Raw genomic sequence first — 17,136 nt, forward strand, 5'->3', positions numbered from 1 at the left:
AATTCTTGACTTGCATTGTGTCAGTCTACACTGTCATCCCGGAATTTAGTTCGCAGTCATTAGTTCTGTTTTGAGCAGCTTTACTAATCCCTGTGTTTCTGGATAACAATGGGAGGAGGGGGATGTACCTGTGATCTGGAGATAAGGCTGTCAGCACCTGATCACTGGGGGAGGGGCTGGGGGGGAATATTTGGGGTAAGGGAGATGGGGCAGAAAACTTTTCTAATATGTTAATGAAGATAAACTTCTCTAATCCCCCAGGGAATGTGCAATCAGAAGTCCAACATACTCAAATATCCCCCAACCTTCTACTGTGGGGGGGGGGGGGGGGGGGGGGAGGGGGAGTTAACCTTTTCAAGACTGCATCATATTCACTAAAATTTTTGGGAATATTGAGTTATGGGTGTGCTTTATACAACCAAATCATTGAGTTTAGCTGTGTAATACCTCACCTCTCCTGCGGAGGCACTGCAGGATAACTGAGCACTTACTACCAGGATGTCTTTGTGTAATACCTCACCTCTCCTGTGGAGGCACTGCAGGATAACTGAGCACTTACTACCAGGATGTCTTTGTGTAATACCTCACCTCTCCTGCGGGGGCACTGCAGGATAACTGAGCACTTACTACCAGGATGTCTTTGTGTAATACCTCACCTCTCCTGTGGAGGCACTGCAGGATAACTGAGCACTTACTACCAGGATCTCTTTGTGTAATATCTCACCTCTCCTGTGGGGGCACTGCAGGGTAACTGAACACTTACTACCAGGATGTCTTTGTGTAATACCTCACCTCTCCTGCGGAGGCACTGCAGGATAACTGAGCACTTACTACCAGGATCTCTTTGTGTAATACCTCACCTCTCCTGTGGGGGCACTGCAGGGTAACTGAACACTTACTACCAGGATGTCTTTGTGTAATACCTCACCTCTCCTGCGGAGGCACTGCAGGATAACTGAGCACTTACTACCAGGATGTCTTTGTGTAATACCTCACCTCTCCTGCGGAGGCACTGCAGGATAACTGAGCACTTACTACCAGGATCTCTTTGTGTAATACCTCACCTCTCCTGTGGGGGCACTGCAGGATAACTGAGCACTTACTAACCGGATGTCTTTGTGTAATACCTCACCTCTCCTGTGGAGGCACTGCAGGATAACTGAGCACTTACTACCAGGATGTCTTTGTGTAATACCTCACCTCTCCTGCGGAGGCACTGCAGGATAACTGAGCACTTACTACCAGGATCTCTTTGTGTAATACCTCACCTCTCCTGTGGGGGCACTGCAGGATAACTGAGCACTTACTAACCGGATGTCTTTGTGTAATACCTCACCTCTCCTGTGGAGGCACTGCAGGGTAACTGAGCACTTACTACCAGGATGTCTTTGATGTGGGGTAATAACTCACCTCTCCTGCGGGGGCACTGCAGGATAACTGAGCACTTACTACCAGGATCTCTTTGTGTAATACCTCACCTCTCCTGCGGGGGCACTGCAGGATAACTGAGCACTTACTACCAGGATCTCTTTGTGTAATACCTCACCTCTCCTGTGGAGGCACTGCAGGATAACTGAACACTTACTACCAGGATGTCTTTGATGTGGGGTAATACCTCACCTCTCCTGTGGAGGCACTGCAGGATAACTGAACACTTACTACCAGGATGTCTTTGATGTGGGGTAATACCTCACCTCTCCTGCGGGGGCACTGCAGGGTAACTGAACACTTACTACCAGGATCTCTTTGTGTAATACCTCACCTGTCCTGTGGAGGCACTGCAGGATAACTGAGCACTTACTACCAGGATGTCTTTGATGTGGGGTAATACCTCACCTCTCCTGCGGGGGCACTGCAGGGTAACTGAACACTTACTACCAGGATCTCTTTGTGTAATACCTCACCTGTCCTGTGGAGGCACTGCAGGATAACTGAGCACTTACTACCAGGATGTCTTTGATGTGGGGTAATACCTCACCTCTCCTGCGGGGGCACTGCAGGGTAACTGAACACTTACTACCAGGATCTCTTTGTGTAATACCTCACCTCTCCTGCAGGGGCACTGCAGGGTAACTGAACACTTACTACCAGGTTCTCTTTGTGTAATACCTCACCTCTCCTGTGGAGGCACTGCAGGATAACTGAACACTTACTACCCGGATGTCTTTGATGTGGAGTAATACCTCACCTCTCCTGCGGGGGCACTACAGGATAACTGAGCATTTACTATGCCTATAGGATTGAGACTATTAAGAGGAGACCACTTCAGCGGCCATGTTGAAAAAATTCAGAAGTGGGAGCCAAACAATGCGGACAGAACACTGGAACTATGTATGCCTAATAATCAAATGTTGTGGGTGGAGGATCTCTTAAAGGGGGTGTCCAAGGGTTGAAAAACATGGCATCTTTCTTTCAGCTTCTCTCCTGACCATAGGTAGTGTATGGTATTACAACTAAGCTTCATTCATCGCTATGCAGCTGCAATACCGGCACAAACCATGGTAGGGTGTAGTACTGTGTTTGGAATAGAGCAGCCAGACTTTATCCTCCAGACAACCCCTTTAAGGAATATGTGATATTTACTAAATAAAACTCTTATGTACTACCCTATACCATCATATGCTGCCTAAATATCACTGTTTGTACAATACCCATATAACGATGCTCAGGAAAAAAAATGATGCCTTAAAGGACAAATTTGAAAACCTAGAAAAATTCCAAATCTTTGCATACTTTAATATGTGCATTTTCACTGATTCCGGCACAGTTGGAATTTTTTCTCTAGCCCCCACCGTTCCGGAGCTATTAATGGATTTAGTTTTGTTACCGGATGTGCTGGTGTGGGTGGGCGGTGCCAGACTATCTTCCTAGCCTAGATCCGCCCACCTGAATTTTATTGGCAAAACTAACACTATGGATTTCTCGGGAACGGTGTGGGCTAGAGAAAAAATTCCAACTGCGTCAGAATCAGCGGAGCGCCACCAATCAAGAGCTGTAGTTAAAGGGGTGTGAAGAGTGCCCTTTAAATGATGTTTTTTTGTAGGGACAATACAATCTATTGTGTTCTTCAATGGAAATGTTGACTTGAAGCGCAGAAAACCTCGCCCCTATGATTAACTCTTCCCCTTTTAGATCAAATGATATTTTTTTGGGTGACATCCGCCTGTGATGAGCGATTCTTGGTGATGACACCAGGAATAACAGCAGCGCCATTGTGCGCCAGGGATACAGAGTCCAGCCGAGCTTTGAAGTCTAAATATATTAAAGTGTAAAGTGCCTCAAACTACCTGCTCCCCGTCCTCAATTTCAGAGATCAAAGCCTCAGCACCCATCCAGCAGCGGTGACGTCACCGGGAGGAGAGCGAGGCTCAAACACGACTCATCTCACAGCAGGGAGTGTAATGAGACCCATCTATAGCAATTGTCAAAATTATCCGTTGATTATAGAAGTGGCCTCTATTATATATATATAGTGCACAGTCATAACATTAAAACAACCTTGCCGAATATTGTGGAGACCCCCATGTGACTCAGCACCGCCTGGACTCTACAAGACACCATAAGGAGTCCTGTGGGATCCAGCACCAAGTCATCAACTGGGTCAGTACTGTCTGTAGCCCTGGTGGTCTAGGATAGTGGAGGGGTTACTGTCTGTAGCCCTGGTGGTCTAGGATAGTGGAGGGGTTACTGTCTGTAACCCTGGTGGTCTAGGATAGTGGAGGGGTTACTGTCTGTACCCCTGGTGGTCTAGGATAGTGGAGGGGTTACTGTCTGTACCCCTGGTGGTCCAGGATAGTGAAGGGGTTACTGTCTGTAGCCCTGGGGGTCTAGGATAGTGGAGGGGTTACTGTCTGTAGCCCTGGTGGTCTAGGATAGTAGAGAGGTTACTGTCTGTACCCCTGGTGGTCTAGGATAGTGGAGGGGTTACTGTCTGTAACCCTGGTGGTCTAGGATAGTGGAGGGGTTACTGTCTGTACCCCTGGTGGTCTAGGATAGTGGAGGGGTTACTGTCTGTAGCCCTGGTGGTCTAGGAAAGTGGAGGGGTTACTGTCTGTAGCCCTGGTGGTCTAGGATAGTGGAGGGGTTACTGTGTGTACCCCTGGTGGTCTAGGATAGTGGAGGGGTTACTGTCTGTAGCCCTGGTGGTCTAGGATAGTGAAGGGGTTACTGTCTGTAGCCCTGGTGGTCTAGGATAGTGGAGGGGTTACTGTCTGTACCCCTGGTGGTCTAGGATAGTGGAGGGGTTACTGTCTGTACCCCTGATGGTCTAGGATAGTGAAGGGGTTACTGTCTGTAGCCCTGGTGGTCTAGGATAGTGGAGGGGTTACTGTCTGTACCCCTGGTGGTCTAGGATAGTGGAGGGGTTACTGTCTGTACCCCTGGTGGTCTAGGATAGTGAAGGGGTTACTGTCTGTACCCCTGGTGGTCTAGGATAGTAGAGAGGTTACTGTCTGTACCCCTGGTGGTCTAGGATAGTGAAGGGGTTACTGTCTGTACCCCTGGTGGTCTAGGAGAGTGAAGAGGTTACTGTCTGTACCCCTGGTGGTCTAGGATAGTGAAGGGGTTACTGTCTGTACCCCTGGTGGTCTAGGATAGTGGAGGGGTTACTGTCTGTAGCCCTGGTGGTCTAGGATAGTGGAGGGGTTACTGTCTGTAGCCCTGGTGGTCTAGGATAGTGAAGGGGTTACTGTCTGTACCCCTGGTGGTCTAGTATAGTGGAGGGGTTACTGTCTGTACCCCTGGTGGTCTAGGATAGTGAAGGGGTTACTGTCTGTAGCCCTGGTGGTCTAGGATAGTGGAGGGGTTACTGTCTGTACCTCTGGTGGTCTAGGATAGTGGAGGGGTTACTGTCTGTAGCCCTGGTGGTCTAGGATAGTGGAGGGGTTACTGTCTGTAGCCCTGGTGGTCTAGGATAGTGGAGGGGTTACTGTCTGTACCCCTGGTGGTCTAGGATAGTGGAGGGGTTACTGTCTGTAGCCCTGGTGGTCTAGGATAGTGGAGGGGTTACTGTCTGTACCCCTGGTGGTCTAGGATAGTGGAGGGGTTACTGTCTGTAGCCCTGGTGGTCTAGGATAGTGGAGGGGTTACTGTCTGTACCCCTGGTGGTCTAGGATAGTGAAGAGGTTACTGTCTGTACCCCTGGTGGTCTAGGATAGTGAAGGGGTTACTGTCTGTACCCCTGGTGGTCTAGGATAGTGCAGGGGTTACTGTCTGTAGCCCTGGTGGTCTAGGATAGTGGAGGGGTTACTGTCTGTACCCCTGGTGGTCTAGGATAGTGGAGAGGTTACTGTCTGTACCCCTGGTGGTCTAGGATAGTGAAGGGGTTACTGTCTGTACCCCTGGTGGTCTAGGATAGTGGAGGGGTTACTGTCTGTACCCTGGTGGTCTAGGATAGTGGAGGGGTTACTGTCTGTAGCCCTGGTGGTCTAGGATAGTGGAGGGGTTGCTGTCTGTACCCCTGGTGGTCTAGGAAAGTGGAGGGGTTACTGTCTGTAGCCCTGGTGGTCTAGGATAGTGAAGGGGTTACTGTCTGTAGCCCTGGTGGTCTAGGATAGTGGAGGGGTTACTGTCTGTACCCCTGGTGGTCTAGGAAAGTGGAGGGGTTACTGTCTGTAGCCCTGGTGGTCTAGGATAGTGGAGGGGTTACTGTCTGTGCCCCTGGTGGTCTAGGATAGTGGAGGGGTTACTGTCTGTACCCCTGGTGGTCTAGGATAGTGAAGGGGTTACTTTCTGTACCCCTGGTGGTCTAGGATAGTGGAGGGGTTACTGTCTGTACCCCTATTGGCCTAGGATAGTGAAGGGGTTACTGTCTGTACCCCTGGTGGTCTAGGATAGTGGAGGGGTTACTGTCTGTACCCCTGGTGGTCTAGGATAGTGGAGGGGTTACTGTGTGTACCCCTGGTGGTCTAGGATAGTGGAAGGGTTACTGTCTGTACCCCTGGTGGTCTAGGAAAGTGGAAGGGTTACTGTCTGTACCCCTGGTGGTCTAGGATAGTGAAGGGGTTACTGTCTGTACCCCTGGTGGTCTAGGATAGTGGATGGGTTACTGTCTATACCCCTGGGCAATGAATGTCTATATCCTAGGTAATCTAAGGTAGTGGAAGCGGATACTTTCTGTATGCCTGGTGACCAATTAGCATAATTTTCAAAGTTGATTTTAGAAGGAAGGAGGCCATGGATAACAAATATAAGATTACCTGGGTTTTCCTTTAATGTAAGGGTCCCTGGTGGCCTAGGGCAGTGAAGATTTTTTAGGTAAGTGTTTAATTTCCCCACAGCACCACCACTGGTGAACTCGGGTACTACATAATGTCCATTCAAAATCACAGGAATTGGTCCTCCCGGAGCGAGAGACACTCTTCATAACCACTCCATTCAGCAAGGATTTTTAAGACAGGACCCCCCCCCCCCCTCAATTAAATCTCCAAAAATCCACTGGTGTCTAATTTTGTTAAACACACCCACCTAAGCCTGTTCAATGTACTAATCTATTCAAAGAGGGTCTCTTACTTTTAGAGGACCTGGTACGTCCATCCATTACCAAAACTGCTCACTGATTTCAACAAGACCTGTGTAATACTTCACTTGGCCTGTGGGGGTGCTGCAGGTAAATTGAACACTTGCTGTTGACTTCCTCTTGGTGGCAAATTAAGGGGAACACTATGGTTTCTGGTAATCTCCAAAACCAGGTCATGAGTGGTCAACCCTGGTACATGGGTTACGGTGATACCTATGTTCACTTGGGAATGCTCCACCTCTTTTGACCCTATCTGGGACAGTTCTAAAAATGAAAAAAAATAATCTAAACTACACTCACCCATATACCGTTCACTTCTGGTTCATTAAATCAAACGAGAAGTTGTCACAGCCCCGCCCCCTTTGGATCACGTGATCTTGTTAGAAGAGAACCTTTCATCAGCTTCACTGCCTCCATGTAATAGATGTCACTGCACTGCTCCTATTCTCTAGCCTCAGCTGTTCCAATGCCAGTGGTAATGTTAGTTTTGGAATCCAATATGCTAATTAGGCTTTTCTGACAAGTGGGCGGTTCCAGGTTAAAGTAGCCAGCCTGCAAAGGTCTTGCTTCCAAAATGCTGTACAAAGAGTAAGACATTAAAGGAAATCTACCAACCGAATCCATCATGATAAACCAGGGTCACTTACTAATAGATCCTGTGGTAATCTGATTTTTGTTATCCATGGTCTCCTTCCTTCTAAAATCAACTTTTAAAATTATGCTAAGGAGTCTGAGGGTCTCCGGGAGACGTTTCTGCTTCACAGGCTGTTACACTGTACAGGAGCACTTCCCCCTTCCATTGTGTGCTGAAACTTCCTCTGCTGCAGTGAGATTACATCAGCAGGGGGAGGGGGAAGTGCTGTACCGTGTCCACCTCTTAACTTCTCCATCCTCAAGTGGGGCCCCATAGGGCTTCTTCTGGATCACCGCTGCCGATCTGGATGGACATATTTCTTCTCTGTGTCTTACACGGTTCCTTGCAAGCTGTGAGAAAATCGTGTTGCAGAGATAAACCGATCAGATAGACCTCATTTAATTTGCGTTAAACAAAGCTCAAACGTCGGAGCGTTCGCGTCTCCCTGCCGCGGAATGCGAATTAGTTATTTCGTACAACATCTGAAGAACGCAAGACAGGTCCGTAATGAATACAAAGCGATTCACGGGAAGAGCGCGGCCTGTGTAATCTCCTATTCTACCAAACATCACCAAAAATTATCTAAAACGTAGAATGGAAACCTTAAAGGTGCAGACATTCCTAAAAAAAATTCCATAATGCCCCTAGATGAGGGCCTTTTAGTGAAAAATTGAGTAGTCTATAATATTTTAATTTAGTTCCCACCACAGGAACTACCCTGGACATCTCCGTTTTCTGTTGTTATTTCGGCGCACCAGTAGGTGGTGGAATCCGCAGATAGTTGGGGGTCCACAATGTTGGATGCTCAATGATCTAATGATCTGACTGTGGTCACCTAGAAGGTCTTGAACATCACCATCATGGGGTTCTAATCCGCGATTTGAGGGTTCTTAGCCAATCATCATAACGTGAAGAGGAGAAGAGCTCTCCAACGTTGGCCAAAGCAGAAGGAGACACCTTAAAAAGAAGGTCTACTTATCCTGCTCCTGGCTTCTGCATCACTCAGGTGCTTCCGTTTTTCGTACCTGTCCTTGGCTTGGAAATTCCAGGGATTCAAGAGACCCATGTTAACCAAGTGTGGACTCCTCAGACCTGGAGACACCAAAAGTAAGTCACCTTCCATGGCCCACGGAAGTGGGAATCTATGGTCTGAGGAGCTACTCACTGGCCAAATCAGGGATCTCCTGCCCCTTCAGAACTTCTGGCCCCATCAGTACTAAAAAAATGCTGAAACCAGGAGCCAGAAAAGAGTGAGAATGCCCACCACTATCCCTCCACTGACCTTCTCAAAGTAACATTTTTGGTGCACCTTGTAATGATGAGGGCCAAGCCTACCAACATAAAATCTGCCTCCCATTGGGATGGGGATCTGTTCTCCCAACTTCCTTTGACTCTAAGAAATTCCACTTCCTGTTGTGTGACGCTAAGAATATCCACTTCCTGTTGTGTGACGCTAAGAATATCCACTTCCTGTTGTGTGACACTAAGAATATCCACTTCCTGTTTTGTGACGCTAAAAATATCCACTTCCTGTTTTATGACTCTAAGAATTTCCACTTCCTGTTTGGTAAAAATGGGAGGTTATCTCCCCTCCCTTCCCCAGTAATAATCAGTTTCTCATTCGGATGAACATTCATTGACCAAAACTGAACCATAAATTCATCAACTTTCTTTGACTGTAAGAAATTCCACTTCCTGTTGTGTGACGCTAAGAATATCCACTTCCTGTTTTGTGACGCTAAGAATATCCACTTCCTGTTTTGTGACGCCTAGAATATCCACTTCCTGTTTTATGACTCTAAGAATTTCCACTTCCTGTTTTATGACTCTGAGAATTTCCACTTCCTGTTTAGTAAAAATGGGAGGTTCTCTCCCCTCCCTTCACCAGTAATAATCAGTTTCTCATTCGGATGAACATTCATTGACCAAAACTGAACCAGAAATTCATCATACATTTAATGGGAACCCCCAGAAAATAGAAATGAATGAACAGGAGGTCAATGGAAGTCCCAAACCCAAAGTAAAAAGAAAATAGAAACCAAAAATTAAAAGATTAATTTTTTTTTTTATACAAGACTTTGCCGTCCAACGTCCATGGTGTATCCCGATGATTTGGCACAACCTCTTCCGAAATCAATGAAAATTCCTTCTGAATCGGAGTCTATGGATTCTAAGATCTGGTCAACAATTGTCTCTGGACTGGAGGATGGGGCAGGAATCAAAGTTGAGTCTCTGGACGTGTCCTCCCTGGAGTTGGGGTTGTGGAACAGTCCTTGTTGAGGTTCACTGTTGTTATGTATTGATGAAAACTGTCCATTGGTTGGGTGTTCCAGGTCACCCGTTTGGGTGGTTTTGGTGGTGGACATGGAGAGTTTGGAGCTGGAATCCAAGATGGTGGTTAGGTTGGAGTATCCCTGCATCTCTAGAAGTGAAGTCATCTCAGATACTGAGTGTCTTCTGATTCCAGTCCCATTGGACGCAAGGTTTTCCATTTCGTACTCCGCGACGGGGGTCAGTAATGGATTGTTGTAGCTTTTGGATCTCACCACTGGATTCTTGGTGACCATCTCACCAGACTTGGGACAACGTCTGAACATGCGTTTCTCTGTGAAGGACACAAAATAATACAATGATGAGGCCCACATCCACAAATTTACAAACTATACGGTGGGTAGAATAGAGATGTCTAAGTCCAACCCCTAGACCCACCTATGGACTGCTCAACCCCACCTCCAAACCATAAAGAATCGTCTTTAGGGGTGGAGTTTTGTTAGCGCCGTTATTTTATACCCCTGAATATGCCTTAATTTGTTGGAAAAGTATCCCATCCAAAAAAATTCTAGCTTTGTAGATAATTTTGATTTTAAAAAAATCTGATATTTTGTGTGCTCAGCCCCCATGTTGATGCATGTGTCTCCATGGTTACAGACTACAAATAAAGCCTATGTAGTCTAATTGTACAGCCATGTTCTACTTTCTCAGTCCTCTTTTTTTTTGGAGGTTTTATATAGGTAGTCCCATATGAAAATCCCAACAAATTTTCACATCGGTCGTGGACACAATTTTCTATGTTTCAGGTGAAACAGAGTAAATAAAGATCCCAAAAAAACCCTACAAAACATTAAAATAGGCCTTAATAATTCTTTTGTAGTTGATGGAGTTCTATAGATTAGTACAAGAGCCCTATAAACCCAAAAATTTGGATGTTTTGAAATTTTTATTTTTTATGGTGTCTTTGCATTTCGCAAATACATTTTTTTTTTTTTTTTTTAGAATTTTTAACAATTTTTTAAATTTGAAATAATTTTTAAATTTTTTTTTAGATAAAATGTATATGAAATTCCCAAAAATCTGTAACATTCTTGCTGACAGCTTTGGGTCACATCGGACATGGGGGTTCGGTTTTCAAATTCAACTTTTTGGATAGGTCTAATGTGTAACTATTGTATTGGCCACCTGGTGGCAGCAGATACCAATTCTTAGAAATGCTCAGTCGTTACCATTGCAGGGACTATAAGGGGGTGCGATCACACACGTGAGGGTTTGCTGCATCTTATGGATCAGGACTGATCAGTAGATGCATCTAATTTAGAATCTCATGTCCAGGGTCAATTTAAAATTTTTTAAAATATTTTTTTAAAAAAAATAAGCCTATGATTTGAACGGAAATATAGAGGACCTGCAGAGTTTTACAGATCAGTGCATGACACAGAAATGGTTCATACCCAAGTAACAGGAGGAGTGTGTGAATGGAGCATCGCTGGAGTACAAACCATATGTACCAAGGTATGGAGACACCACCTTCTGAATGATCGATTCCAGGTTCAGATATTCCTCCGACACACCCTTCGACTCATGGACACCCTGCAAGGTATGAAACAAAGTGTAGAGGCTCGGTGACCTTTGATCTGTAGGTCTAAAGTTCAAAAAACATCACTGCTTTCTTCCAAAAACTGCGCCACACCTGACTATAGGTAGTGTGTAGTACTGCAACTAAGTTCCGTTCATCTCTATAATGCTGAGCTGCAATACCGGCACCGACCATGGTCAGAAGAGGAGCTGTTTCTAGGAGACATCCCCTTTAAATATAAGTTTTTTTTAACCTTTAAAGGGCATCTTCCACCAGGATGAAAGACTGTATGTAAATGAGCCTGAGGGGCTCCAGGCTCCAATAACACCTATGGAACCTGGAGCCCATCAGGCTCATTTGCATACAGTCCTTTATCCTGGTGGTAGGTGCTCTTTAAATATCTGCATCCTCTAACCATGGCTGCTCCACTGAATCCAACGCAGTTGGAATTTTTTCTCTCGCCCCTTCCATGGCCGAGCAATCGATGCCAGTATTTTCGGCAGCCAATATGCTAATTAGCCTTTTTTTTCAGTCAGGTGGGTGGTACCAGGCTTTCACTACTGTTGTCCAGGGCCACCCACATGACAAAAGAGAGCGTAATTAGCATATTGGATGCAGAAAATTATGGCACTGATTAAACAAGAACAGTGGGGGCTTCAGGAAAAAATCCAAGTGCTCCGGAATTCCAATCAGGCTAATGAGCCTGAGGGGCTGCCCTAACCCCTCTGTGTTCTTGATTCACTAGCTGTCACACTGTCTCACTCTCCCTCTGCTTTCTCAGCACTTTGTGCTCACTGCTCAAGTGCTGAGTGAGCAGAGAGGGGAAGGTGAGACAGTGTAACAGCCTGTAAAGCCAGATCACAGAACGGTTAAGGCTGCCCTTCAGGCTCATTAGCATAATTTTGAAAGTTGACTTAAGGAAGGACATGGATATAGATCTTCTTACATATAAGAAGATTACCACAGTCACGGGGCCTGGATCTATGAGTAAGTGTCCCTGGTTTATCATGATGGATTTTCATGGAAAAAATTCCCTATGATAACACTAAGCCTAGAACAGGAAGATTAATCAAGGGAATTTGGGCTACGGAAACCACTGGTGAATCCAGAGATCAGATTTTTCTGCTTTCAGATGAGGCCCCCGGCTAATCCAATAGCTATTTCTATGACAATCTGGTTCTGTTATGACTGTGTATTTAAAGAGGTTGGAACAAAGAAGGAGAAAAAAGTTACGGCACTTTCCCTTTAATGTGAATACACCTGAAACGGTCCTAATCTTTAACAGGTGAATATAAATATAGATAAAGGTGGTCATTCTGGATCTCCACAAAACTAAAATTTACTATTGTTATTTCTTAAAAAGAGCAGAAAAGCAGTAGAAAGAAAAATGAATGTGGGGTGTGTGTAGGACCCATGGCAGTTCCCATAAAACAGATTAAGCATTGAATAATATTGTATTCACTTATCTCAGATTCTGATCCTAATGGGGCTCTCATTGTGGGATTGGATGATACATTGGGGGTCATTTACTAAGGGCCCGATTCGCGTTTTCCCGACGTGTTACCCGAATATTTCCGATTTGCGCCGATTTTCCCTGTATTGCCCCGGGATTTTGGCGCACGCGATCGGATTGTGGCGCATCGGCGCTGGCATGCACGCAACGGAAATCGGGGGGGCGTGGCCGAACGAAAACCCGACGGATTCGGAAAAACCGCCGCATTTAAAAAAAAAAAAAGTGTCGCGGAGCTTGCACTTAAAATAGGTGAACTTGAGTGCATTCCGGGGAACTTCAGCGCAGCAGCGCCACCTGGTGGACGTCGGAGGAACTGCCTTAATGAATCCCAGCCGGACCCGAATCCACCGCAGAGAACGCGCCGCTGGATCGCGAATGGACCAGGTAAGTAAATCTGCCCCATTAAGTTATCATTCCCCTAAAGGCTTCAGGTTATGTCTCTGGTCTGCACAAACCCGAATCTGGACACACAGAAGTAATATGACCCCTATGACTTCTATAAGGCCCTATACCAAAATATGCATCATTTTTCATACAGAGCTTTCAGTAGATGCTGCATTGTGGACTTATTCTTAAGTAGAAGCTGGAAGTCAAACTGACTAATATGGTGCACCATATGGCGGTATATGCCTATAAGTCTCCAATAAGCCAATATAAGGATTTTGTGCACATGGTTGTGCAATAATAGTAACCGTTACAAGGTTCCGGTGCAGAAAGGGTTACTGCCATGCATATCAGTGACGGCAGAAAGCTATAAAGCGGAGATGTTTTCGGTTATATAACACTACAGGAACATGTGTAATGTCAGCGACCCTTTCTGTACCTCACTCTGTAACCTCCTTGTTCTGGATCTTCTGCGCACATATGGGATCCATTAAGTTCCAGAACAAAACCACGTGACTAGTAACAAGAGAATTTTATATAACAGTGAAAACGTGTCCATATTCTCACTGTCCCTTCCTGGAAATTAAGGATTTATGTTCCCTTTTAGGAACAGAAAACGGAACTGATTCAGAATATGTCCTACCCCGCTCTAAGAGACCTGCCCAATGGTCTGTGCTGACTTATTTCATATGACATGGACCATTTTTACTTGGTAGGTTATTTTGAGTTGGTCTTTAGTAAGTGGGGTGGCCGCAGATCCCATAGCAGTCCCCAACCTTTCTATGGTTGGTATGCAAATGTACTTTTTTTTTTTCATTTTTCTTAAAAGAATTTTCCACTTAGTGGCTTTAAAGGGGACCGTTGATATTTGATGTGTCTGTGATCACCTGTCAAATGGTTTCGGCAGGGGCGTACACTTGATTCAGAATATGTCCTGCACCGATGTTAGAGACCTGCCCAATGTTCTGTACTGACTTATTTCATATGACATGGACCATTTTTACTTGATAGGTTATTTTGAGTTTGTCTTTAGTAAGTGGGGTGGCCGCAAATCCCATAGCAGTCCCCAGTCTTTCTATGGTTGGTATGCAAATGTACCCCACAATGATCTTGATTGGTTACACCTAGCTTAAAGGGGTTGTCCATATAGTGGTGTCTGTAGGTAGTCATGGTATATAATAATAAATGTCCTGACCATATACTGCGTCTGAGATTGCTATGCTTATAGGCTACCCCATGATAACCGATTAGTTCCACCAAACTTAAAATAGTTGTCCTTTTTAGTGGAGGCAATAAGTTGTGACTTTAGGTTGTCATGTTGTGTCATGATAAATACTTCAATGATTGATATATTTTTTTGGATGATAGCAGTTATTTATGGTTAGTTCCACTTAGTTTAAGTCTGATGCAGTGATGACTATGAGTAGTTGCTTTTAGATTGTCATAGAAATGGGGGGGTTAATTCTATAAAAGTCTTCTGTCCTGCTCCTTCAGTTGGAATGCTTATAGTCCCCTACTTCCCCCATTATGAACTGCAATCATGGTTGGTTCCACAAGTCTTATGCAGTGAGCTTCTTCCAGAAAATAGTCCCTTTGAAAGTGTGCATCAGGGGTGACCATAAATCCCATGGCGGTTCCCTGACTTTTTCTACAACTCTAATACTACAAATCCTCCTTACCCCAGTTAGAACAGCTAATCATGGCTGTTCATAGCCTAAACCTAATGTACTGAGCTCCTTCTACTGATGACAAGTAGTTGCTTTAAGAGTGTCATGGCAAATAGGGTGATAGTGGATCCCATTAAAGTTTGCTGCTTTGCTTCTACAGCTTGTATGCCACTAGCCCCCCCTAATCCCACTATAAGAGATAATCATGGATAGTCCCATGTAGCCAAAGCCTGATGCACTGAGTTTCTTCTAGTGGGAGCTGCAAGTATTCGCTTTGGCATGAAGGGGTGAAATGGGATCCCATAGCAGTACCCCTGTCTTGGCTGGTCTGGGTGACCCCTAAGTTTCTTTTATGGTAGCATCTGATCATGGTTGGCCCGATCTATATTCTCTGGGTTTTTTTAATTGCTTTTATCTATCTAACTCTGCTTGACTCCTCCCCTCAAAATGACATAAACCTTATATAAGCAGGAACCTATCTCATCCCATGACTAACGAGGGTGGGGGTATTATTCACATTACACTGGAACATTACATAACTTTGATCATTTTAATATTAATGAGCTCTGTTGACAAAACAATGACAGACAATATACATCCACATGGTCATGTCCGGTTATCTAAGTTTGTTGTAACCTTCATCCAATAATATGTACGGAGTCACCATAAGCAAAATAGACCTAACGTTACCCTGACTCATACCCTGCAGAAATCAATGCAGTTACCATCACACGCTACACTCAAGGATGACTTCAGCCATGACATTACAAGTGTCCTCAGTGAAAAGCAAATTTAAAGGGCACTACTACATCATCTATAGCTTATATAGCTCTCTGACCTGAGGACCTTCAACTTCAAGCGGTGGAACAACTGAATGGAGACTTTTGCTTTCAAAATATTATTTTCTATTGGACCCTGATGAAGGTCAAGGCAAACATTTAAATGGGTTTTTTCCAGGAACAGAACTAGATAAGTGAGATTTTTTGATTGTTGGAGGTCATGTCCATCACAACAGTGGTCCCATGTCTCCTTTTTGAAACGGGCGGCTGTTGATGAGGATGGCCTACTTAAGCCATGGGAGCTCTACAATGGCTGTCAACTGGTTGCCACCACCAAATGGGAAATGGCCAGAAGAGGGTATGTGAGACTAAATTGATTTGCTTTGAGGCTGTCTGAGTCCCGCCCACCCGGTATTCACCCTTTAACCCTCATTCAGGGCTCTGGATTTAGATGCAGCAAACCAACAGGTTGATACCCAAGGAGTTGTCTCAGTCTAGTGATGGTTTCAGATCACCAAGGTAGGTCTGAGGATGACAATGCCTGCCAGGAAGGGACAGGAAACTTTCCATAGTCCAGAACATTAATTGAGACAGAGATCAGGGAAAGAGACTTGGTCATAGGAAGTTAATCAGGCAGAAGGTTAGAAATCAGCTATTTGGACTAACTATAGGCAGACACCTTTGTAGGACACTGCTAGGAATCATATTGCTCAGGCACCTCAGGTATACTTTGAACCATATTGCTCAGGCACCTCAGGTATACTTTGAATCATATTGCTCAGGCACCTCAGGTATACTTTAAATCATATTGCTCAGGCACCTCACATAGCCTTTGAACCATATTGCTCAGGCACCTCAGGTATACTTTGAACCATATTGCTCAGGCACCTCAGGTACCCTTTGAACCATATTGCTCAGGCACTTCAGGTACCTCTTAAACCCTATTTCTCTGGCACATCAGGTACCCTTTGAACCCTATTGCTCAGGCAGCTTCCCATGGTAGAAGGTTCCTTAAATAACCAGAGCAGAACTTTAAAGTCATATTCTTATGGTTTTAGGACCTGGTAGCTAACACCCATCACCAGAAGTGGAGAGGAGCCAGCGGCACTGGCACCTACTAGTTATTGTTGGTTCACTTATACTGAATAGCCAGATTCATGGGTCTAGTGACTATTTGGTTTTTGATGAAAAATATAGATAGTCATGTACCTGAAGTATTAGCAGCATCTGAATGATGGAGGGAGGTACTCGAGCTCGTGGGCGGGATAAGGCATCGTCCAGTTTAAGATTTAGGGTTATTATGTTTCTGAAGTGCAGTAAAGCCAGCTGTCGGATGGAGGGCTCCTTCCCCTATGGGCGAGACAACAGGTCACACATTATGTATGGCACTACATAAACATTATATTTATATATGACAATCATGGCACTATTAAAGGGGTGGTTAGTGCAACTGGAATGTAGAAACTTTGGTCCATTCAAGAAACTCTGTATCAAATAATACAATTAAAGAGGTTCTGGTCTTCCTCTCTCAGAGCGGGAAATCTCAGCATGATCTAAAACACCAGTATGAAGCTGTCTCTTTCTAAGCCTTGTTTCTCTGTGTGTGGGAACTTTATAGGATCTGGGTCCCAGTTCAAGCATTAAGGTGGTCTACAGTGGTGGGGGGACGGGGTCGGTGGAGTCAGAGGACCAACTTTGCTCCAACAGTGGTCTTGGTGGCTCCCAGGACATCACATCCTCTACTACATCACAAGTAACATCCTAGGTGCCACTGAGGTCTCTTATTGGCCAA

The 17,136-nt window shown here is 45.1% G+C and overlaps 1 protein-coding gene across 5 annotated transcripts in view; it reads right to left on the minus strand.

Annotated features, from left to right (window-relative positions):
• The window catches only part of ARHGAP8 (Rho GTPase activating protein 8), a 104,675-nt gene that overhangs the window by 35,140 nt on the left and 52,399 nt on the right, over positions 1-17,136 (minus strand). For 4 of the 5 annotated variants that reach the window (XM_072145326.1, XM_072145327.1, XM_072145325.1 and 1 more), the window contains 3 exons: positions 16,554-16,694; positions 10,877-11,015; positions 9,084-9,756 (listed from right to left, as the gene is read on the minus strand). The exons of the other annotated variant lie outside the window; for it this stretch is intronic. In XM_072145326.1, the coding sequence (XP_072001427.1) occupies positions 9,218-9,756; positions 10,877-11,015; positions 16,554-16,694 (819 nt within the window). In that variant the 3' untranslated portion in view covers positions 9,084-9,217. Of the gene's footprint in view, positions 1-9,083; positions 9,757-10,876; positions 11,016-16,553; positions 16,695-17,136 lie in introns of those variants that run through there. 5 annotated transcript variants of the gene reach the window in all.

This window comes from Engystomops pustulosus, chromosome 4 (genome assembly GCF_040894005.1).
Source record: "Engystomops pustulosus chromosome 4, aEngPut4.maternal, whole genome shotgun sequence".
Classification (NCBI taxonomy): domain Eukaryota; kingdom Metazoa; phylum Chordata; class Amphibia; order Anura; family Leptodactylidae; genus Engystomops; species Engystomops pustulosus.